The sequence below is a fragment of the Rhipicephalus sanguineus genome, chromosome 11, assembly GCF_013339695.2.
Source record: "Rhipicephalus sanguineus isolate Rsan-2018 chromosome 11, BIME_Rsan_1.4, whole genome shotgun sequence".
NCBI lineage: Eukaryota > Metazoa > Arthropoda > Arachnida > Ixodida > Ixodidae > Rhipicephalus > Rhipicephalus sanguineus.
Window position 1 is genome coordinate 87,379,837 of NC_051186.1, and position 25,808 is coordinate 87,405,644.

Below are 25,808 nucleotides of genomic sequence, written 5' to 3' on the forward strand. Positions count from 1 at the left end.
GGCCGTTTTTGCGCATGACGTCGAAACGAAGGCTGCTTTGGAAGAACTGCAACTATGGTGGACAATGTGGGCGAACAAAGCAGCAAACCAGCGCCCCAATACAGGAACCGATGCCCTCTCTCACTGCGACAGCAGGTCCTATCCGAAAGCGTACAAGCTACTCCAGATTCTAGTCACCATTCCAGTGACCACTGCCAGCACAGAGAGAACGTTTTCAAGCATGAGGTTACTTAAGATCTTCTTACGCTCCGAGATGTCTGAGAAACGCATGGTTGGCCTGGCACTTCTGTACGCCCAGAGAAACGTCGACACTGCGTGTCGGAAGTCATTGACCGCTTCGCTAAGCTTCCTCGCCGGGTCAATTTTGTCCTTTGATAACGAGCAGGACAAAAATCAGCGCAAACAAAAGGAAAAGACACTGCTGTTCCAGAGTTCGGGTCAATGTCACTGTGATGTTTTGTTTGGGTTCAGGATTCGCTCCAGAAAGAATGACGCAGCACGCAGGTGGACGAGCACACGTAAGACACCTTTACACACACGAAAGGACTCAACGAATATAGAAAACAGTTACATATGCGTCGTGATGGCTGCTACGCGAAATAGTCAAGCAGTGGCGTACAGTTTGCCGTCGAAGCCGATGAGGTTGCCGAGTTGACGGCGTCGTGCGTAGACCGTGTCGATGCCGTAGCTCGGTGCTGGTCTGGCCGCGTGAAGTCACGGGGTCTACTCCGCGGCCGTTGATGCCGGAACTCTGCGCCCGAGGGACCCGCTCCACGGTTGACGGCCTCGGCTCGTGGGCCGAACCCTGAGTGTGCCCGTCTGCACACGGAGTCGAGGCTTGGCCCGGCCTCGTACACGGTCCCTGGCTCGATCTTCCCGTAGCGGAACAGGCGGGAGCGCTCTGGTAAGTCGAGGCAGCAGGAGGTAGGGCTGCGGGTTCTCCCATGGACCGGACGCCCAGCGAAGGAGATCTCAGCCCTGGAATTCGACTCTCGCGCACGGCCCACGCACTGGTCACGCTGTCTCGAGGCACGCCGCGCACACCATCGGCATCCTCTTCGACACCGCACGGCACATACGCAATTCGCCCCCGCACGGCGCACACATTATAAAGTCCACACAAGTCGCCACACAAGTCGCCACCGCACGGCGCACTGGTTTGGTTTTGCCCATCTTAAACCCACGCTCACCATATATTATAACAGTCACCACCTTTTAAAGCAGTGAAGATTTTGTACCTTTTAGCAGTTAACACCGTGCACCTAATATAAGCATACGAATACGGGCATCAGGTGGACAATAACAGCCAATCGACAGCTTCACCTTGTTCACTGAGAGGTCGGCATACGCGGCGTTACCAAACAAATTCAGCTATTGGGAAGCCGTAACAGCGGTATTGTTTGTTACTTTCATTTGTCGTTTTTGTTCTTCATTGTTTTTTGAACTAGAAGCGACAACTCTCCTTTTATATTGAGTGCACAATAGTGGTTCGCACTTTTAAAAGAGTTTTGGAATAGTTTGTCAAGATGTACTTTTGGGCTAGTTGGTTCATAATCGCAGTAGAACAGCGCCGGCGAAAACAACAGACCAGACGATGAGAAGGATACGTAACACAAGGCGCTTGTGTTACGTGTCCTTCTCCTCGTCTGGTCCGTTGTTTTCGCCGGTGCTGTTCTACTGCGATTGGAATAGATTCTTTCTTTATTTCTGCGTTCTTTCTTTATAGTTCTGTGCACATGGGGCGTCCGAGACAAAAGCTTGGCCCGAGGACATGTCAGTCTCTGTGATTGTGCAGCATGTTCTTTTGCCTTATTTTGGGCATTATGTATAGTGACCATTGCTTAGTTCCGTATATTGATTGCATATTTAAATGTACATTTGTGATGTTTTGTGTAAGCATACTGAGCACTGTTTCCGGTGGCATGTGTAGCCCGTATTCGAGGTGTACTTTCCCATTCTTGTTTTTCCCTGGCCGCACCATTCGTGCAAATAGATGAGCATTTTGCGTAAACAATCTGCATTAAATTATTTGACCTCGTCATGGCGATTTTGTGGACTTCACTTTTCTTGTTATCAGGTGCTTCTTCGGTTGAAAACTGGTGCAGTTCCAAAGTTTACGTGATATTTGCCGTACCTCTTACACAAAAAAAAATTGAAAAAATTGAAGACAATTCCTGAAAGATTCTGAGGGCATGCCAACATAATAATTTGATCAAAAAACTCATTTCTTACTCGTTCCTGACAGTGCACAGCATTGAAAAAGTGATTTGCAGCATCTAATACAAATTGTCGCTGGTAATACATGTTATTCATACAGGGTGTTTCAGCTAACTTGCGCCAAGTAGACTTTATAATTTTGCGCACTCTAGCACAAAGCTAGAAAAAAACTTAACAGGGCAGTTATCTTAGCATAGATGAAGCAATTCGAAGTTGCCTAACAAACGTTACAACTTTCCTAGTTAATATTTTTCGTTATAGTTACTATTTTAAAGGTTAGTTAAGCAGTCTTGGTTAATTACCCAGCTTATCGGATTGGCAGTTATACTAGCATGGATAAAATATTCTGACGTTTCAGAACAAGTGCTACAACTTTTGCCTTGAACATTTTTCTATAGAGTCAATATTTCAAAAGTTCATTAAGCAATCTTTCTTAATTGCTGAACTTAGTGGATTGGAAAAAATAATCTGACGTGCTCTATATGGCTCAGAACAATACTCCGATTATTGGAGACGCGTAGCGCCCATGCTTAATTTTTTAATACTTGGTGCTTTTTAGCTGAAACACCCTGTATACTTAGTCATTCAAAACATTCAAGGAGGAGGGCGCACTGCAACGTCACCCCCCCCCCCCCCCGAACAAAATTCCTGGCTGCGCCACTGGTGGGCGCTTAACTACTCTACGTGCAGTAGTCATTCTCCGATAGTTTCAAAATGCCAATGTTACGAGCAGAGTTATTCGTTTGCTTACGGCATGGTTAAGACACGTACCGAGAACCGAAGCGAGGCTATTAATTGAGAAGGCGATGCACACGGCGCCCGATAACGCTATGGCGTTCTACTCTTCAAGGCGAAGCTCAAGAGTATTCCATGTTTTTTGTTTACGCTTAGCAGCGCGTTTGAAAATTTGGCAGTGAGAATGGGTGTTGTTAATATTGTGTGAAGTTTGACCGTGTGTAAGATGAAACATTTGACGGTTGCCATGCCCTATCCGCACTTTCCCATTTGGCCTTAGGAAATGTTCGCTCTGTCTTGCAGGTGTACTGGATGTCTCGGCGGAGGTTCACTACCCCGAGCACTGGAACGAAACCAAGTACAGCCACAATGTGACGTCAGAATATTCCGCCGGTAAGTTGATGCTACTCTTCTATATTAGGGCATATTGTGCGGGAAGCTCCTACTCGTAGAAGCATTGAGTGGTGGCCGGGAAATAGACCCTCAGTGTTTGTGCTCTGCACCGATTATTCTGCATGCAGTAAACGTCCTAGACCTAGGCAGATTTCACTTCAATGCTTGCAGTTACATTTAAAAGTACCTCGCCTAAATGACTACAAAAAGACGAAGGAATGGGGCCCCTGCCGGTCTTCTTACAAATTGGAAATTCTCGCCGTCACTGTAATAACTTGCCTACTTGCCCAATAGGCGTAATACTGCATGAGATAGTCTAACGTCAAAAGAGCAACGACTTTATTATCATGCACGCTGTTGTGGGACGCTTAGGAATGTATGAATCTGCAAGCGAAAGTAAGACAACATTTGTCTGGTTTCCTGTGTGTCTCCATTTGTTTTTATCGGATCCTTAGCCAAGTCGGGTTAATTAACTAACATGCATGCAAATGTAAGTAACCGAGAGCAAACTAGACTGCCAATCCACGAAATGCAGAGTGTGCGGTTCGGTTCAGTCTATTTGAGCACCCGGTGTGTTCGCGTCTTATTGTTGCCAGAAAGAATAGGGTGCAGCTTTTAAGACTTGGTCTCGGAAGTTTCTGGCTTTTTACCTGCAAAAGAGACACCTCTCTGAAGCTGAGGGAGAGGAGAAATGGCAATCGCCTATTTTGAGAGATACACTTCTGTCTACATGCATTTTTGCAAGGTATCGTCTGCCTTTCGTGCCAAGATCACTGTCCGCAAGGGTCAATGCTTCTTTCGCTTGGTGCAATCCTGCATGCATTGCAGCTCGTGTCACCAGTTGTGGGCGTTACACAGGTTTTAAGCGTTAGATCTCGCCTTACACAGCTGTCAAATGCATAATAACGTATTACAATCGGCAGTGCAAGTGTCTCCATTAGTGAGTGAGAAGTAGAAAGACATTAATTTTCTTTCGCAGTAACCACTAAAAAGGCTGCGTCGTTGAGGCACATTATGAGGATGTAAGTCATCGCTATGAAGCTGCATGTTTTTATTAAAGTACATTACAGCGACATCATGTTCTTGGTCTTTATTATAAAAAACTACGAACGTACTTATACGAGAAGACATGCACGAAATAGGCTTATTTAGAAAGGTCCATTCTCGAAACAGCGTCTCAATGTCGCACGTTTACAGTTTAAGGAGCCTTTTATTCTGTGTGGCTTTAAAGTTGTATCGCTCGAGCCACTGCTAACATATACAATATATTGAAGAATATATGTTAGAGTAAAGGAAATTAAAAGGCACCGTTTCAATTTCGACGAATTTGTTTAATTAACAAGAACAGGTCTTTTTCTCAAACTCCCGAGGCCATCTAAGATTTCTGTTCGCCGTTAAGTCACAAATGTCTTATTTTTGAGCTACGGACTGCTTTGGAAACCAAACGATCAGTATGTAATTATTCGAACAAAACGAAGTTGTGGTCGATATTGTTTCTTTAGAAGTAGTACTGATTTTCTGAAGGTATATAAATGCGGGAAGTGCGGTAGAATAGCGCTAAGCCACACGCGTACCCGCTTGTCCGGAATAAGTCAAACTGGCGCTTTCGACCGTGGTGCCGTCTGGCCTTCGCCCTTTTTTCATGCATAAACTTAAATGCATTGCAGCAGTCAAGCGGTCCCTGTAGTAGCCGAAAAAGCACAAGATCTGTTGTGGCACAATGTCGCGTCCGCTAGATCAGGGGCGTAGCTGACTCATATGCGACAGAAGTTATTGTGGAGCCCATATTGCATTGGACTAGTCACCAGAATGTGAAAGGGTAGGGGGATGGGGGGGGGGGGTGTTACTTGGTAGTGAACGAAAGCTGGATATTCTTAGATTATGACAGGGGACGCTCACGGTTGGAGGTGCTTGCATAGTTGGGGGTGCTTGCACGGGTAGGGCCGTATGATTGGTACTTTACGGTAGGTATGTATATCATGTATGTACAGCCCTCAGCACGCTTAACATGAAAGCTCTACAGCGTGGCCTGAAACGCTTTGATTGAGGCCAGGACCGCGTAGCTTTGGGTTCTGTTGCCCACATGTTACCAATACAAGCCGGCATACCGAGCATCCAAGCATACCGAGTTATATCGGTAACAGCGCCTAGCAGTACGCGGCTGGCGTCAGTCAAATGGTTTCAGGCCGCGCTGCGGAGTGTTCGTGTTAGGTTTGCTGATGTATGTATGTATGTATGTATGTATGTATGTATGTATGTATGTATGTATGTATGTATGTATGTATGTATGTATGTATGTATGTATGTATGTATGTATGTATGTTCGCTTCTCCCCTTTACACTCTCTCAGCAATCACTGGAACTTTAGGTCGACCCATGCGCTGCTTCGCATCCCCAAATGGTTCCCTTTATTGGGAGATGGTGTCATTTTTTTTCTTGCGTCTCTTGGACCCTGAACTTTTGACCCTGACTGTACATATTACGGCTCTATGTATGTATCGTAACGCATAAGCACATGTTCTTTCCGCAGCCGGCGTCGACTTCGACACTTATTGCAAACCCACCCCCGACCGTGGTCCGTGCAAGGCTTACCTCCCGAGGTGGTGGTTCAACGTGAAGAGCGGTCAGTGCGAGAAGTTCATCTACGGCGGCTGCCATGGAAACAGGAACAACTACGAGACTAGGAAACAATGCGAAACAAGCTGCCTCAGGCGACTCAGTAAGTGAACGGTGTCAATCCACGCTCTCAAGGGTTTACACGTGCAGCACACTCATAGACATTGCCACATTTACCTCTTAAGCACTAAAGCCCACCGAGGCGAAGCACTCTAACAACAAAGCTGTATACATGTACCCCGAAACGGTTTCGTCTCCGTGGTCTAAAAAGGAACCGCCAGGCCTCTAAACCATCAACAGACGCTCGCGCTCGCGTTCTCCTCTGCTAGCAGATGCTCGCGTTCCTTGAGGTTTCACCTCGGACGCTGAGGACGGTCATTCGAAGAGGGGGACCAACGACACCTAGGTGGGTGGACAGAGGAGCCGACGAACGCGTTCGCTGGAGACTCGTACACAACTGCAACGTCACAACTAAATTTTGACCTCTGCGTGGTTTAGGGGCCTTTTAACAATTGCAGGGCAAACGGCATATCTTTATTTGTAATCAAGCATACAGCATAGAGCTCCGTATTCGTTTCATTAAAGAATACCACAAAACATGCATCAAAACCCCACGATGGGTGATAAAGCGCCTGTGAACAATGGGAACACCTTTCCGCACGTTCCCGGTAATGACTAGGTTGCAGCTACATTGCACTTCAAACGAGAGCTTCGAATGGCGCCGAACGGCCCTTCCCTCTCCTCGCATGTGTTTGCCGCTTTCATAAATAAAAGGGAGATTTGCTTTAAAATGCGCCGATGACGATTAACGCACATGCATGCGCGCGTATTCTCCACCGTGTGTGCCCACACAGCGCCTCCTGAAAGCCCACAAGTGATGCGGTAAAAGGCACCCAAGCCTTCTCTCTTCGAGCAAGGCAACAACTATTCAGATGCGCTTGGGAGCGACGCTAGCTCGTTAGAGACACCGCGCATACGCAGAACCTGGTCTACTTCTTCACCAGCGCGCTCCGCCGAAGAGTGGCCACCTACCGGCGCTCCGAAAATGTTCTGTGGGAACCTGTACGTTAGGGCAACGCGCCTCGTCTGCGCGAAGTGCTTTTTACGACGTGCTAGTGGGATGACATTTAGTAGTCCTATTGAGCATTACAAGAATTCCTTCTTGTGCTTGACAGCACGGGTGGCTTCGAGCACCTCTTGCTGTCGATGGACGAGTTTGCACATCTTGCTTAGCAAGTTATTCGCGTGTATGACGATTCGCACGCCATTTATCTTATCTGTCTTTATTATTTCATGCCCACTTTAGTGCACAATATGCATCATTTCCAACTCGCCCACCTCTCTACCTTACTCTAATTTTGTGAATGCAAACTTTTGACAGCGGAGGTGTTTCAGCCGACCGATTGTCCGTGTAGAGCTAAAACTATCATCATCAGGATCCGGCACGCGCTCTCTTCACTCCCGGAACACGTGCTTCGATTTGTGCTGCGTGGGATACAAAACTTCTGATGGGCGAGTGAACGTGTACAGCGAAAATGATAAAAAGATCGAAACGGATGGACAGAGGGAAATGAAAAGGTGGAAAGAAGCAGAAAGAGATCAATTCTTGCTCTCTTCGAGCCGGTGCACCCACTATCCGATGGCAAGCGTCGTAAGCGCTCGGCTATCCAGGCTCGCTAGTACAGCATAGCCTCTAATGTTAGAGTATAACAAGGCGATGGGAAAGGGATGTTAGCTTGAGGAGGAGGAGGGGAAATAAGAGGGACGAGAGTAAAGTATAGCGTTGCAACAATGATAATGAGATAATTAGAGAGAACGAAAGGGAGGAAAGACAGACAATCATATAAAGATAGAGGAAAAATAAACGAGCGAGTTACGAAGAGATAGAAAGAAAGAGCGAGGGATAAAGAGAGATAGCGACAGAGAGAAATGTAAGAAGGAAAAACAGAGATAGAAAGAGTGAGAAAGAGAACGGAATACATAGAGAGAGAAAGAAGGAAAGAACATGGCTTTTATGGGCTCGTTTTTTTTTTGTTAGACACAATATTAATGGGAACTAACAGACAATAATGCCAAAGAACGTATAGATGATGTTGTTTGTAACAATTGGATATAAATGTGAAGAAAGGAAAGTGGATGAAAAGATAACTTGCTGCCGGCAGGGACCGAACCTGCGACCTTCGAATAACGCGTCCGATGCTCTACCACTGAGCTACGGCGGCGGTCATCTCCCCGTCCGCATTATAGGGTATATACGTGCATTTAGACCTAGGAGTGTTAGTCAGCGCCAATCCCAGTCACGGCGGCGAGTGTGGAACACTCTTTTAAATGCGAATGCATTTCTTAGTCGGGCTATGTGACGCATCCGGCGTTGTCCGCGGCGCCCTCTCCCATAGCAACAGCTGCAGGCGCGCGCGCTTATCTTCGCCCCTAGCAACCGGAGCATGTGGTGCGAGAGAGTGTAGGAGAGGGTAGGTGCAGTGCTTCGCCACTCCTTCTCTCGCCGTTCGCTCTCTCTCTTCCCTGCGCCCCACTCTCCCGTCCGCTCGCGCCTCACTCTAGACCGTTCGCTGGCTGGGCGCCTCTCATGAACATCCGGAAATGTGTGCTCGAGACGCCGCTGTGAAACGCCAACGCCGAGCCGAGAACGCTGGCGCCCCACTCTCCCGTCCTCTCGTGCCTCACTCTCGACCGTTCGCTGGCTGGGCACCTCTCAAGGCGATGGCAGAAGTCGCTGAAGGCGAATGTCTGATGGCAACGGTACCCTCTCTCGGCGCAAGAAACGCACTCGCATTTCCTCACGATTCCCTTCGGGGAGGTGGGGGCATTTTTTTTCTGCCTTTTTGGCGTCAGGTTCGGTCCCTGCCGGCGCCAAGTTATCTTTCCGCCCACTTTCCTTTCTCCACATTTATATCCAATTATCGCAAATAACATCCCGTATACTTTCTTTGCCATTATTGTCTGTTAGTTCTCAGTAATAGAGAGAGAAAGAAATGAACAGAAATAAACGCAGAAAAAATACATAGAAAGAGCAGAGAGATGAGAGAAAATGAAGGAAAGAGAGGAAGAAAGAAAGAGAGAAATAAAGAGTAACAACGAAGGCTACTCAGCTCCGCACTTCCTTCAGGATTGGCACCACGAGTGCGAAACTGACTTTTATTTTATTTATTTATTTTTGTTCCGTTTGATTCGTCCTTGGTGTAGATCCCCTTATAATATATGCCTTCTCTTCACAGACTGAGGCAAGCGCACATTTCGTAAAGCCGGCCTTCTATTTTTCTGCCTTAAGATATTGCAGCTGCTTTAAGATATTGCAGCAGAGTTAAGATATTGCAGCAGCTTTTAGAGACTCCAAATGGCCACGTGCCCAATTCATTCTTTATAGGTGTAGGGATTAATCCTCGCGTATGGTGTACGACTTCACGTAGTTCCTCTCACGCAAGGAACGGAAATTTCTTTGTGGTGCACAATGTTTCGCGAGTTCGAAGTTAGTGCCTTGTTGACTAAAGTGTCTTGCTACTAGTTTTAGTATATTGTGCTTTCTATCACGGGGGGCCGTTGAGTCTTATACGAATCGTTCGTCCAGTCTCGCCCACGTAATGTTGGCTACAGGTGGTGCACTCGAAACAATGGACTAGGTTGCTTGAGGCGCAGGTAATGTTCTATATTACCTAGTGAATGCAATCTGAAGCCGCGCTTGTTAAGTTAGTAGCCGGCTGTTTATCCTTACACGTATAGCCTCTCGAGCGGCCACGGGGATCAGATGTTGGATTAGTCGTTGTCTTGGGTATTGCATGGACGTGCCAGTTATTGAGTGCTGCGTCTGCAGGAGACTTTAGGGGGTTGAGGGAAGATTTGTTGAAGTTTCTGGTTGGGTATGAGATTTGGATATTATTACCGCGATCTGATTATAAAGCTCGTTTCGCAGAAATTCCGGTGTCGTCGTTGCTGTCGGCCTTGGTAGTGAGCGAAATATCATGCTTGTTTGTGGCCGAAAAATCGAGAAAGATGGAAATCAAATAAATTTTAATCAACTTTGGTTCGATTGAGAATCAATCTTAGGCCTTCTGCGTGGCAAGCAGGTGCTCTACCACAGAGCCACGCTATTGCTCGAAACTGGCCGGGAAAAAAAAAACACTGTATGGATGTCAGGTAGTGGAAGGAATCTCCTTAAGGCATGTAATACTGCGTGGCAGAAGTGGAGAATCGCGGCAGGCGTTAGAACATGTGAATTGCGGAACGAGCGGGTGTTTCAAAGGCCCACCCATTGGAAAGCGCTCAGACATAATAAATCATCATGAGCTGCAAAAACATCGAAATGTGAGCAGCTACGTAGGTTCTCCTGCTGCCTTACGGACGCGTAGTGGGCCCTTCGCTGGTTCGCAAAAGGAAGAATTAGGGCGCAGTGGGCGCTTAACAACTCTACTTGCAGTAGTCATTCTACGACAGTTTCAATATGTCAATGTTATGAGCAGGATCATTCGTTTGCTTACGGCATGGTTGAGACAGGTACCCAGAACCGAAGCGAGGCTATTAATTGAGAAGGCGATGCACACGGGGCCCGATAACGCTATTGCGTTCTACCCTTGAAGGCAAAGCTCAAGACTCTTCCAAGTTTTTTGTTTACGCTTAGCAGCGTGATTGAAAATTTGGCAGTGAGAATGGGTGTTGTTAATATTGTGTAAAGTTTGACCGTGTGCAAGATAAAACTTTTGATGATTGTTATGCCCTATCCACACTTTCACATTTGGCCTTAGATGTTTGATGTGTCTTGCAGGTGCCCTCGATGTCTCTGCGGAGGTTCACTACCCCGAGCACTGGAACGAAACCAAGTACAGCCACAACGTGACGTCAGCATATTCCGCCGGTAAGTTGATGCTAGTCTTCTACATTAGGACACATTGTGCGGAAAGCTCCTACTCCTAGAAGCATTGAGTGGTGGCCGGAAAATAGACCCCAGAATCTGTGCTCTGCACCGATGATGCTGCATGCAGTAAACGTCCTAGCCCTAGGCAGATTTCTAGTGAATGCTTTCAGTTGCATAGAAAAGTACCTCGCCTAAGTGACTACAAAATCACGAAGGACTTGGCCCCTACCAGCCTTATTTCAAATGAGGAATTCTTGTCATCAATGTAATAACTGGCCTTGTTGGCCAAAAGGCATAAGGCTGCATGAGATAGTCTTACGTCACAGAAGCACCGGCGTGATTATCAGGCCGCTGTTGTGGGAAACTTCGGGATGTGTAAAAGTCAAGCGAAAACCCGACAACACTAGTGTCTACGTGTCTTCATTGGTGCTTTATGGGAACCTTAAACTCGCCGGGTTAGTTAACTAAAATGCATGTAAGTGCTCGATTGTGAACTGGACTACTCATCCCCGAGATGCAGAGCTTACAATTGGGTTCAGTCTGTACTCACATCGATTACAGGACATGTATCTGTGCAGCAAGAAGCGTTGAGTTCAGCTTCTTAGTTTTGGTCTCGGAGGCTGCGGATTTTTCACTTGCATGACAGACGCCTCTCTGAAGCCATGTAACGGGAAAATTAGCAATTGTATGTTTTTGGAGATAGACCTCTGTCTATTTGCATTTTTGCGAAGTAGCGTCTGCCTTTCAATTCAACATCAGTGTCTTCAAGGCTCAATGCTTCTTCCTTAAGGTGTAATCCTGCAAGCATCTCTGCAGGATTACAGCTTAATTTACATACACAAATTTACATTACATATAAAAATTTCAAGTGCATAAGAAATTATAATCGGCAGTGGAAGTATCTCCAATTATAATTGTGAAGAGGCAGAGACACGCTTATTTTCTTTCGCACTAACCATTGAAAAGGCTGCATCGTTGAGGGACATTATGGGGATGTAAGTAACCGCTATTAAGGTGCGTGCTTGTATTAAGGTACATTATCGCGACATCGCGTTTTTTATCTTAAATAATTAAAAAAAACTGCGAAGGTAGTTATACGAGAAGACATGCACGAAATAACCTTATTTAGGAAGGTCCATTCTCGAAACTGCGTCTGAATGTCGCACAACGTTTCCAATGTAACAAGCCTTTTAAACCAAAAGGCTTTGAAGTTCTCTCACTCGCGCTTCTGGTAATATGAACAATATATTGGAGAATATATGTTAGAGAAATGGAGGTTACAAGGCGTCATTTTAATTTGGTTGAACTTGTTTGTTACGAAGCGCAGGTCTTTCTGTGAAGGTTTACAAGGCCATCTAGGATTTTTGTTCGCCGTTAAGTTAAAATGTCTTATTTTTCTTATTTTTTGAGCTACTAACTGTTTTGGACACTAAACGATGAATATGTAATTATCCCAACGAAACGAAGGTGTGGTTGATATGGTTTCTTTAGAAGTAGTACTGATTTTCTGAAATCATCTAAATGCAGGCAGTGCGCTGGAATAGCGCTTCGACACACGCACACCCGCTTGTCCGGGACAAGTCATTCTGGCACGTGCGTCTGTGGTAGCCCTCTGGCCTTCGTTCTCTTTTCAGGTTTATGCTTAAAGGCATCACCGCAATGACGCGCAAGTTCGATTAATTAATCAAGTGGTTCCTGTAGTAGCCGATAAAGTCGAAGACCTGTTGTGGCACACTGTAACGTTGACTAGATGAGGGGCGTAACTAACTTTTGTGCGACAAATGTTACGCGGAACGGAAACGGAAAGCCATAGGATGAGTAGGCTGAATGTGAAAGGGCGGGGGATAAGGGGGGGAGGAGGGGGGTCCTGTTGCCCTGATGTTACCAATACATCCGGCATACTATCCAAGTACACTGAGGTATTACCTCGTTAACAGCGCCTAGCACTACGCGGCTGGCGTCAGTCAAACCGTTTCAGGCCGCGCTGCAAAGAAGCACCAAAATCGGTGCCTGGCACCGGTGTTGCATGTGGTAAACGCACCAGCCCCAAGCTGAGTTCCACAAAACTCTGAGATGGGTGCAAGAAGCACCTCACGTATGTGACTACTGAAACATGAAGGACAGGTACACCAACCAGTCCCATCTGGAATTATGAATCCTCGTATCACTGTAATAACTTTCGTACCTGCCTGATAGACATAACGCTATATGCGAGTGCTCTACGAGACAAAAGCACACTCTGGGTGATTCCACGAGAGATCGAACATGCCTGTCCGGTCGCAATTTTTGTTTTGCCTGGATTTTTTATATATTATGTGGGCACATTTAAAGTGCACGAAACTGAAAATTTTATTTCCAAGAAACGCTCCCAACGCGCCAAAAAAATAATTGAAGGTGGCGGCGCGGGCCTCCTGTTTTTGCTCGCTGCGATGTTTTCGGATTTCACGGCCGAATTTAGCGCGAACTATAAATGATGTGTCGAAAATTTCGTTTGCTGGTTTTAATACGCATTACTGTGAATTACATCCATGCTTTTTTTATGTCGTCCCCAAAAAGAAGAAAATGTGAAAAAATAGCAAACACGGCCGAAATCAAAAAAAGGTGCTAAGTTTGAGGCACCTTGGTGCCTTCGCTATTACAAACAGAAACTTGAAAACGATGCCAAATATAGAAAACAGTTGTTGTAACATTTATGCGGAAGCTCATTTTCGTACGCACAGGGCAAAAAAAAGAAACAAATAGTTAAAGAAGCGAGTTTTTTCAAAAAAGTACATTTTCAAAAAAGAAAATAAAAAAACCCCGGTCTCAATTTTGACGACATTTTTTTATCGAAGAGCGCTTATGTCAGTGAACACACGGTTTTAATGTCATATGTCCTCATTTGCATTGTTTACGAGATATAACTGGCCAAAATGACCCTTGCTGTGTGTGCTCACTTCAGTGCGACTGATGGTTGTTGTCAGTTTGCATTGTGCGTAAATCTCAGTTTTAATTATGCTGCTGCACCAAAACCTCGCTCTGGTGGCTTTTCGTCAAGAAAATTGTGTTCTCAGATTTTATTTGGTTCTAGCGTGTGCGACAGTGGGCTGCTGTCGCCCTCTAAATGGTGATTCCACGAGAGATCGAACATGCCTGTCCGGTCGCAATTTTTGTTTCGCCTGGGTTTTTTGTGTGTTAAGTGGGCACATTCAAAGTGCACGGAACTGAAAATTTTGGTTCCAAGAAACGCTCCCAGCGCGCCAAAACATATTTGAAGGTGGCGGCGCGGACCTTCTGTTTTTGTTCACTGCAATGTTTTCGGATTTCACGGCCGAACTTAACGCGAACTATAAATGATGTGTCGAAACTTTTTCTGTTGGTTTCAATACGCATTACTGTGAATTACATCCATGCTTTTTTATGCCGTCCTCAAAAGGAAAAAAATGGTGAAAAAAAGGCAAACCCAGTCCTAATCAACAAAGTTTGCTAAGTTTGATGCGCCTTGGCGCCTTTCCTATTTCACACAGAAACTTCAAAACAGTGTCAAGTATTTCAAGGAGCCTTTGCAACATTTATGTGGAACATCGTTTTCCTACAGGCAGCGCAAAATAAGAAGAAAATAGTTAAAGAAGCGAGTCTTTTTTTTTCAAGAAAGTACATTTTCATAAAATAAAAAAAAACTCAGGCCTCAATTTTGACAACTTTTTTTTATTGATGAGCGCTTATGTCAGCGAAAACACCGTGTTAATACGTATGTCCTCACTTGCTTTGTTCACGAGATTTAACGGGCCAAATTACCCTTGCTGTGTGTGCTCACTTCAGTTCGATGATAGTTGTCATCTGCTTGCATTACACGTAAATCTAGTTTTAATTCTTTTCCTGCAGTAAAACTTTGCTCTGGTGTCTTGTCGTCAAGAAAAATGTATTCTCAAACTTTGTGTGTAGCGTGTGCGGGGGTGGGCTGGTGCCGCTCTCTAAAGGCCTAACGCGTACGCAGTTTGCAGCTTACAGCCTCAACTTACCCCGCCAGTATTCGCTAATCAGAAGCACGCGAGACACCGCGAACGCATGGTGTAGGTAACTTTGTTAAAACTCTCCTTGCACACAGAATAAAGCACCTGTATGCAGCGAAGGCCAACATAATCTGTAACTAAATGCCACAATCAGCAGGCGCGCTGTTATGCAGTTTTTTTTCTCACTGCCTGCTTACTTCCCTTCCATTACGTACATTGTACGCTCGAACCATCTTCCCCATTCGACGCACACTGTGCCTAAACAACATTTGTAAAAAGTTAGCTCAATCATTTCCGAGCCGTTTATTTCACTTCCCGCTATCACATGTTTTCGGCGTCGCAGATAACGTCTTCCTGTATCATCTCGACCTTTACCTCAGCGTTTCAACAGCCAGAAAACGTGCGGTGCGGCATGGTTAAGCCATGAGTGGCCGAAGCTGCCCAATTGATGATGTTTTGTTGCCACTTTACTAAAGTGCTTTCCCACGTCGAGGACAGCAGAGGTCATTGGTGGCGCCAGACGGACATTACCCTTAGTTTTGACAATGAGTGTGGCCTACAAATTAATTATTACAGCCCAAAGCGCTTAGACACCCTTAGTCATAAAATGTCAAACCATGAGCCAGTTCTGGAAACGCATTCATGACAGCTGCGCAGGTGTGAGATAATTTGTGCGGCGCCGTTCAGTATAAACGTTTCGACTTGCTCTAGGTCTAGCTGTTCACTACACGCGATGCGCGCGGCCCATGGCTACGTCCGATTATTCTGTGCCGATTATTTACGCGTTCACCAAAAGAATATTGCTGAGGAAAACATTTTCGTTGCGCAAATTTTTTTTTCTTTGCTCTTTTTTTTTTGTTGCCTACCTCCAGAAGCTACTGTCATAGGCTGAGGATCTTCGCGACACCTGCAGAGTCTGCTTGCATTGCTTTACGCTCCTCAAGGAAAACCTGTCTACATCTAACCGCGATGAGGTAGACCAGGCATTTCTTCAAGAAGAAGAAGTGATTGATATCTTGGACAGGCGCGCCCATCTTCACTCTGATGATTGTAGGCGAGGTTGTAGGCTGCAAACTGTTTACACGTTTGCCATTTAGAGGGGGGCAGCAGCCCACTTTTACACACGCTATACACAAATAAAATCTGAGAACACGTTTTTCTTGACGAAAGGCCACCAGAGAAAGGTTTTGCGGCAGCAGAATAATTAAAACAGATTTACGCACAATGCAAGCTGATAACAACCATCAGTCGCACTGAAGTGAGCACACACAGCAAGGGTCATTTTGGCCAGTTATATCTCGTAAATAAAGCAAATGAGGACATACGATATTAAAAGCGTGTGTTTACTGATATAAGCGCTCTTCGATAAAAAATCGTCGTCAAAATTGAGACCGGAGTTTTTTTTTATTTTATTTTTTGAAAATGTACTTTTTTGAAAAAACTCGCATCTTTAACTATTTGTTTCTTTTTTTGCCCTACTCGTACGAAAATGAGCTTCAGCATAAATGTTGCAACGGCTGTTTTCTATATTTGACATTGTTTTCAAGTTTCTGTGTTAATAGCGAAGGCACCAAGGCGCCTCAAACTTAGCACACTTTTTTTTATTTCGGCCGTGTTTGCCATTTTTTCACATTTTCTTATTTTTGAGGACGACATAAAAAGCATGAATGTAATTCACAGTAATGCGTATTAAAACCAGCAAAAGAAATTTTCGACACATCATTTATACTTCGCGCTAAATTCGGCCGCGAAATCCGAAAACATTGCAGCGAGCAAAAACAAGAGGCCCGCGCCGCCACCTTCAAATATTTTTTTGGCGCGCTGGGAGCGTTTCTTGGAAATAAAATTTCCTCTGCCGTGCACTTTGAATGTGCCCCCATAACATATAAAAAACCCAGGCAAAACAAAAATATCGACCGGACTGCCATGTTCGATCTCTCGTGGAATCACCCACTCTTCATTATCAAGCATGATGTGGTTGGAGATCTGAGAATGTATAAAACTGCAAGGGGAAAACCAGACAATAGTACTCTGATGTTCCTCTCTCAGACTATAAATCTTAATTAGCGCTTTAGGGGATCTTTAGCCAAAGTCTGACTAATTATTCAGTATTATTCGACAATAAATTAGCTCGATTGTAAGCTAGGGTACCCATCGAGAAGCTGAATGTACGGTTGGGCTCCAGCTATACCCATATGGAGTTCAGCACCAGGGGTGTTCACGCAAGAGTGTTTCATGAAAGCCTACAGCTTAGTATCTGAAGCTATCTCTCCAATGCTGCGGGTTTTTCACCTGCACGTAGGACACGTTTTTGAAGCAAATTAAGAGAATAATTCTACGTTGTGTGTGTGTGTGTGTTTGTTTTAGCTATACTTCCGCACGTTTGCATTTTTATGAGGTAGTATATGCCTCTTGTGCCATGATCAGTGTTATCAAGGTTCTAGGTTCTGAAGAATATTTCTTTCTTTAGGCGTAATCCCGCAAAGGTTGTCAGTGGCCTTATTCTCTGTGGGCATTACATAAATGCAAAATGCACTCACAACCTATCCTGTTCTGGATGGGTTCTTCCGTTGTAATTGTGAAGACGTAGAAAGACGGTAATTTCCTTTCGGGATAAGCATCGTAAACACTACATCGTTCAGTGGCATTATGGGGAGGTAAGTAACCGTTAGGAAGCCGCGTGTTTCCATTATATAAACGACTGCGATAACGCGTTCTTTGTTGTAATTCTTAAAAAAAAAACAAAGTACGAAGGTATTTATATAACAAGGCATGAATGAAATTGCCTTATTTGTAAAGGCTGATTCTCGAAGGACCGTCTGATTGTCCCTTCTCACTGCAGTTACAACGCGCAAGCGGGCATGTCACATGGTATTTTTTTTTATTTCGCGGAACCCAGAAAGAAGAAAAACACTAATACCTCATAGACAGAAAGCAAGAAACGGTCTAACTGCACCTTTTGCAAACCGATCGACAACTTTCTAACTGGAATTCTTTTGCCCGGCTTTTTTGCTTCTGAAGTTGGTTAGATGTAATTAATATTGTCAAATAAACAATAAAGCAGAACACAAAAATAGTGTGACTTACATGCAGCAACGTTCATTTGGTCGCGAAGTCATGAAGCCCGTCAGCATCTTTCAAACTCTGACTAGAGTTAGCTGTAGAAACCCTATAGAAACAGTGAGCCTCGTTCTTGCTACTGTGAAACGGTTTTACTGATGACATAGCAATGTCAATATTCCGTACATACATCAGGTATTGTGTAGCAGTGCTGACAATCTATGTATGCATGCATGCATGTATGTATGTATGTATGTATGTATGTATGTATGTATGTATGTATGTATGTATGTATGTATGTATGTATGTATGTATGTATGTATGTATGTATGTATGTATGTATGTATGTATGTATGTATGTATGTATGTATCTATGTATGTATGTATGTATGCATTATTATGTATGTGTACTGTCGGCATAAAATATTTATGGATGACTAGATGCTACAAAACTAAGTTTCCCAGCAATTTGTGACTCTATTCGGTCGAAATGCATAGTACATGTTTTTAGTGCGTTGTAGAAGAGGCCACCACTGTGCGGGGAGGATGAAATCCATGACTTAGAAGAAAAAGAAGGTCGCTTTCCCCTTCGAGTCGTGTTAGGCCAATGTGTAAGAGACCCTGCGAGTTTCTTTCTTTCTCTCCCAGTCTTTCCTCTAGCTTCCTCTCTCTCTCTTAGCTGAGCGCCTGTGTCACACAACCGCACATTAAAGGTGATTCCACGGTGTGAAAAGAAGCAAGCTTGAAGTAAGGACGCAATAGCGCGAACAAAAACGGCAGGTTACTTGCCTCTGCGTACCTCTTGCGTCACCCACTAGGGAAACACCAGTGTTTCGATTCCAACCGGCATCCACCAGACATGTTTAGCCGATTCGAAATGACAATGCCCGCGAAGACTGCTAGACGCGCACTTATTGAAGTACGAGTGTATAGAATGCACAGTATGAGGATTACGTACACTACTATGCAGTGTCTGATGTTGGGGGATGCGCTCGCTTTTTGCAGCTGAGAGAGAGTACGAAGCCACGTGCATCAGCGGACCATGTGCGGCGCCCGCCTCGACGAACGACTATACCACTTGGGATGACTGTGTCTTTGGAGATTATTCATAAGCAATATATTTTACTAGCCTGCCAATGTACTCACGTGGCTTTGCACTGTAGCAGCTATGTGGGTCTCTGATTATTTTTATAGCGTGATGGTCAGCACGATTGCTGAAAAGGCTTTGCTGGAGAAGCATGATTATGCTATTCTGTTATGAAAAAGAAAGATATCCTCTAACCTGTCATGCGCGAGAGTGTGGCAGTAGCCAAATCTGTTTGATAGTGGAACGTAAAGTAAAATCAAATTGAGCCCGGTGATATTTTGCCTGGTGAAGCCGATTCAGTCTGAGTGTGCTCGATATGCCAGCTTTAAATTCGTAAATATACCGGTGTAAAGCCCAGGGATTCTAAGTTGCTTTGCCTTTGTCACGCCCTTGTGCTGCCCTGGGCAACACCGAAACTGTTTTGGTAGCTGTGCGCGCAAACACTTAAAAGGCTCATATAAAGATTTCCATGCATTTTCACACGAATATTGGATCGCTACAGATATGTGTAAACCCTCATTCAATGCTATGAAGACCTAAGCACAAGGAAGCAATTATATATTGATAGCTATTGTATTGCTCGCACATAATGTTCAAATCGTGCCTGATAATGGTAACATGGCCGCTTTTCTACGATTTCAGATGATTTCTACAACGGTAAGCTCATCTCTAAACTGGGTAAGTGTAAATTGTTATGGCAATTTAAAACAGAGAAAAAGATATGATTTAAGAACAATTGCTGTTTGGCCCCGTCGAAATGGCGCTGCGCGAGATTACATTGAAAAGTTTTGTTCCAAAGCTCGTCTGGTTAAACTAACACTCTGATAGCATGAGGCAGTAATTTGCGAAGCAGCACTTGGCGTAGATTCGTCTAGTGTGGTGGCCCTCCAGGGCAAAACTGTCCCGGTTAATTGGTCGTTAGCATTGCAAAGTGACGCACATGTCACAATAAAAGAAAGTTTCATAAACTGCAAGACGAGGGGAGCCATCATGAAAAATGAAAATTTCCGTAATAACGGTGAAACTAGCTATGTTTTCTTGGTGACAATAATTTTTAAAGCTGAGACCACGGGCCTTTTTTTTTTCAGTTTTGCTTGCACATATATACACGCGCACATACAAACGCACGCACGAACATACATAAAGTATGGTTGAAACCCCCCCGAAAAAAATTTCTGGCTGCGCCCCTGGCTGAGACTCAAACCTCGTAATTCGCTCATTAGTAAAGAAGAAAAGAAAAAAAAGGATGGTTCGAATATATAATTCTTTAATTGCTTCGGGAATTTCGGCTGTTCCTCTATCACATCGCACTGCTGTATACATTTGCATCATGGTTATTTTGTCGCACTGGCACCATTTCTTTGGGTTGCCGCAGTGGGACTGAACCCGGTGTGCAACGAGACCAAGTACCCCGGTCCCTGTGCTGGCTATTTTCCTCGTTATTTTTACAACAACGTGACCAAGACCTGCGAGAAGTTCATCTACGGAGGATGCAAGGCCAACGGCAACAACTTCGTGACTCTCGAAGAGTGCCAGAACACCTGCTGGGGTAAGCTGTCAATGAACTCTTCTCAGTCCTATATTGACACACCTTCCGCTCTGTCCAATGTATGATTTTCCGCATGATAATGGGATTTGATAGACGATGGCTTCTTTGCATTCTGTGTACTGAAACAGAGCGGAAGGCGTGTCAATATCCGTCTTAGGGAGCATGAGCGTTCACTGTCAGACACGAAACCATTTTCACTCGCCGCCTATTGCAAACAATGCGGCTGCACACCATTCTTCGCCGACACTATGATTCTGTCACGTCATAGACAATAGACGGCAAGAGAAGTCATCGAAGCGTTCCACATTCAAAGGAAAGGGAAAAAATGTCTACCATCTAGCGCGCTAAGTGACGCGGAATTTCAATACCTAAGCGCAACCTGCAGATGATTACAAAGTTTATATGTGTTCTGTTCCTTTATTTGTGTTGTTCTTCACCTTTATATTAGCATGTTCTTCCGAATAAAAACCAGTTGCGAGTTAGCGCCCGTGTTGTGCACCTTCTTTTTCTCTGTCCTCGTCCGTCAGTGCGCTACTTAAATCATGATGTACTTGGTAACAGGCGCGCAAACATGCGAAAAATGTAGACACCTCAAAAGGCATCATAGTATCTTCTTTACAGTCGACAATAAAGATACATACCTCCACTTGGTGCTATGTTGGCAGGGTGTTTTTTTTTTGCTACTGGACAAAACTCATGTACACCTGATTCATGAGGTCTTCCCGAATATTTCAAAAACACTGTGTCATGTTTTGAACCTTGCCTTATATCGGCGTCGCATTTTCTTCACAAGCACGTTGCTAATGAATTATGGAAAAAGTGCGTACTCGCCAGTTACCAGTAAGGACATATTTAAGCACATCTTGCAAATTGAAAACTCCCAAGGGAAAAGAGCTGTTATGAACTGAAAGGTTCACGAACACAGCCCCACGAATCATTACTAATAGAAGCTCTGCCATTGCTTTGAGTGCGTTGCGCTGGCGCTTTCCAGCTTGCAAAAAAAATTCAGGAGCCCTTCCCCTATTGGGAAACTGAAGCAAGCGAGGCTAGGTGTGTGCAACCCTGAACTAAGAACTTAGTTTATTTCTTTCTCTCTTTCTTTCTTTCCTTCCTTCTTTCTTTTCTTTCTTTCCTTCTTTCTTTCTTTCTTTCTTTCTTTCTTTCTTTCTTTCTTTCTTTCTTTCTTTCTTTCATTCTCTCTTTCTGTCTCTCTTTCTTTCTTTCCTTCTTTCTTTCTTCCTTTCTTTCTTCTTTCTTTCTTTCTTTCTCTCTTTCTTCCTTCTTTCTTTCTTCCTTCTTTTTCTTTCTTCCTTTTTTTCTTCTTTCTTTCTCTATTTCTTCTCTCTTTCTTCTTCTTCCTTCTTCCTTTCCTTCTCTCTTTCTTCCTTTCTTTCTTTTTTCTTTCTTCCTTTCTTTCTTTCTTTCTTTCTTTCTGTCTTTCTTTGTCTATTTCTTTCTTTCTCTCTTTCTCTCTTTTTTATCTCTTTCTTTCTTTCTCTCTATCTTTCTTTCTCTATTTCTTTCTTTTTTCTCTCTTTCTTTGTTTCTCTCTTTCTTACTTTCTATCTTTCTTTTTCTTTCTTTCTCTCTTTCTTTCTCTCTCTCTCTCTTTCTTTCTTCTCTCTCTTTCTTTCATTCTTTGTTTTCTTCTTCCTTCCTTTCTTTCTTTCTCACTTTGTTTCTTTCTTTCTTTCTCTCTCTCTTTCTTTCTTTCTCTCTTTCTTCCTTTCTTTCTTTGTTTTTTCCTTCTTTCTCTCTTTCTCTCTTTCTTTCTTTCTGTCTTTCTTTCTCTATTTCTCTCTTTCTCTCTTTCTTTCTTTCTCTCTTTCTTTCCTTCTTTCTTTCTTGCTTTCTTTCTTTCCTTCTTTCTTTCTTCTCTCTTTCTTTTTCTTTCTTTCTCTCTTTCTTTCTTTCTCTCTCTCTCTTTCTTTCTTCTCTCTCTTTCTTTCATTCTTTGTTTTCTTCTTCCTTCCTTTCTTTCTTTCTCACTTTGTTTCTTTCTTTCTTTCTTTCTCTCTTTCTTTCTTTCTCTCTTTCTTCCTTTCTTTCTTTGTTTTTTCCTTCTTTCTCTCTTTCTCTCTTTCTTTCTTTCTGTCTTTCTTTCTCTATTCTCTCTTTCTCTCTTTCTTTCTTTCTCTCTTTCTTTCCTTTCTTTCTTTCTTGCTTTCTTTCTTTCCTTCTTTCTTTCTTTCTCTCTTTCTTTTTCTTTCTTTCTTTCTTTCTTTCTCTCTTTCTTTCTCTCTTTCTTTTTCTTTCTGTCTTTCTTTCTTTCTTTCTCACTTTCCCTCTTTCTTTTTTCTTTCTTTCTCTCTTTCCTTCACACTGCGCAATGCTCCCTCCTAACTTGTTTCTTGGTCCTTCATCCACGCATTAGGCAGCGCCTCTTTCCTCTGTAAAATGAAGCCGATTGACGTCCAGTTGGGCGTAGCAATGGATAAAGTAAAGGATCTAGAAATAAGGGATGTAGTAGTGGATGTAGTAAAGGCATGCCAAGTGATTAAAAATGTAAATTATGCGATAACGCAAATCAAAGGTGAATTAAGGTGAAGTAATTGTGAACCATATCAATTCAGGTTAATTAAAGCATAAAGGCTATCCAAGTAAGTAAAATGCTAATTAACAGTCAATGAAATGTAGTAAGAGTATCTGAAGTGCACAACGGTAATGAAATGTATTACCAATGAATAAGGGGAATAAATGTAAATAAGGCGAAAAAAGATTAATGACATCTGATTTAATGCTAATTTATTGAGAATCCCTTGTGAATTAAAGTGAATATAGTACGAATGCTGTCCAAATATTCGAATCTGAAATAACAATGAATAGCACGTTAAATTGAGTTGAAAGTGACGCAAGTTTTATAGAGAATTAAAGGCGAATCAAAAGTTAATTAACTACTTGGCCACCAAGTCAGACCGTGAAGAAGCAGTGATGACCCTTAGGTGAGCCAAAGGCAACAAGCAATAGAAAGTAACAACGAAATCGACTGCGAAAGTTAAAATCATTTACTGAGTGTCTCGTAAGAGGAAATCCTTCCGCCTGTGCTCTCCTTCAACCCGCCGCTGTGCTCTAGTGGTTATGACACTCGACTGCTGACCCTAAGCTCGGGAGATGGAATCACGGCTGTGGCAGCCACATTTCGGTGGAGGCGTATTGCTGGAGGCCCATATACTTAAATTTAGGTGCACGGTAAAGAACCACAGATGGTCGAATTTTCCGGAACCCTCGACTACGGGCGTCACTCATAATAATATGGTGGTTTTGGGACCTAAAACCCCATTACCTATGTTATTGCGCTCTCATTAGGTGCTACATAATAGGATCGTATCTTTCTTTAATTACTATGTCAATGCAGCGTCCCTGGACCAGAATGCTGTGGAGGAGGTTGGTGCCTTCGAACTTCCGTATCATCCATGTAAGTAGCTGCTAAGGGCATCAGTGATAAGTATTAATGGGTTTATCCAGTCAATAAATAGGAGAATAAAGTACAGACTACGGGTGTTTATGCTTCTGCACGTGCGTACGTGCGTCCATGTGCGTATTTGTGGTTATACACGTATGAAGTTTGTGGTCATGTGATAAGGTATTGTGGCGTGCGTTTTGCTTTCAATTACTTAACTATACAATGCCTTCATGCTATATGTGTCTAGTGCAGACTCCTAGGGGTATGAAGGCATTGTATAGAGCATATGTAGCGGACGTTGATGTTCTGTTACACAGTGTCGATTCTGTGCCACATACCTTAGTTTTGTAGTTTCGTGTCAGCGATCCCTGACTGACCTTGTGTATGCTATTTCTTTCTTCATGACGTACTTTTATTCAATGAATGATTGCTCACGCACGTTTATTTCCACTCACGTTAACCGATCTTCGTGAATTCTGAATGTGTACCCCCCTCCCCTTTATGCAATATACCAAACATTCATTCATTTTATTCATTCAGACTTTATTCAAGACAATTTACAATTTTCTTAGGAGGCGCAGAAAAAGGCCCGAAAGATGCCTGACTAGGCTACGTCCCCGAGACAGCAGCTGCAGCAGTGCGATATCTGTCACTCACAATTTACATGAGTGCAAAAAGACATGTATGGCCCAATACAAGAACAGTAAAGAAATCTACTATTTTCGGTTTGAGAGGAAAAAAAGAACAGAAAAATGAAACGCACAAACAGATGTACACATGTGGCAGTGTCTGTTTAAAAGGATTGTACGATATACATTATAGAGTATTTAACAACACAGCAATGCATGGGTTAACTCAAGAAATATTATTTCTTTTACTTGCTTTTTAAATTGTTTTGGGCAGATTCTATTTTGAAGTAGGGTTATTATCCATGGGTATTCGTTCAAGGTGTCGGGTATTAATGTTGCGAATTTTTGTAAGCCGTAGTTCGTTCGTGGTCGGGATTTGACTATTTTTTCACGTAGTTCATAGGGGGTTTGCTTGGTGTGATATTTTTCAAAAGCGTTCTGTTACTTGAATATTGGCGCATTAACACCAGTGGCAATTTTAGTTTAGGTGCTTTATCGGCAATATAATATAGTAGCTGAATTAAGGAGTTGCACTCAAAGCGTATGGAATGTTCCCAACTACTCGTATTGCCCGCTTTTGCGACGTTAAATGTGAGCTTAAGTTGGTCTCGGTGGTTGTAGACCACACCAGAGAGGGGTATGTGAGACGTGACTATAGAAGCGCATAGTAAACCTGTCGCTTAGCGCCAGGTGGTAGAAAGTGCCTGAATTTATTTACTAACCCGATTGCATTAGAGACATTAGTCCTTAGTGAGTCCACATGCGGTGTCCACGAAAGGTTCTCGTGAAATATTACACTGGGAATCTGATGGTTGATATCTGTTGTAGTAGTGTTCCCTGAATGTCAACGGTGGGGTTTGTTGATATGACGTTCCCTTAGCTTTGAAGTAGACGTATTTTGTTTTCTTTGTGTTAAGTTGCAGTTTGTTAGCGTCCAACCAAAAGCTCTTTTTGTAACCATGTACTCGCATCCATAAAAATGTCATCCAAATTATTCCCGAAAACAAAAAAGAAGTTCGTGTCATCCGCATAAGTACTACACTTTACGCCTTCTATATTAAAGGGGACACTAAAGAGAAACAATGAATTGGTTTAGATTGATAAAGTGTGCTCGGAGAAAACTTTGTGTAGTTTCTTTCACCACATAGGTTTATTATTAGAGGGGGGAAACCAAGTTCAAAGTTTCCTTTTTAATATCGCGCCGAACTTTGTAATTCGTGACGTAAAAGACTTCAAGAGCATTTAACGTATTTTGGCGCC

The 25,808-nt window shown here is 43.6% G+C and overlaps 1 protein-coding gene across 1 annotated transcript; it reads left to right on the top strand.

Moving 5' to 3' along the window:
* The first annotated feature begins 944 nt into the window (after positions 1–944).
* Positions 945–23,939, top strand: LOC119375217 (kunitz-type serine protease inhibitor 6-like). Its single transcript, XM_049411199.1, has 7 exons — positions 945–1,071; positions 3,256–3,345; positions 5,876–6,064; positions 10,739–10,828; positions 19,610–19,645; positions 20,343–20,516; positions 23,872–23,939. The coding sequence occupies exons 1-7, from the start codon at positions 945–947 to the stop codon at positions 23,937–23,939; spliced, it is 774 nt and encodes a 257-aa protein (XP_049267156.1).
* The last annotated feature ends 1,869 nt before the right edge of the window (positions 23,940–25,808 follow it).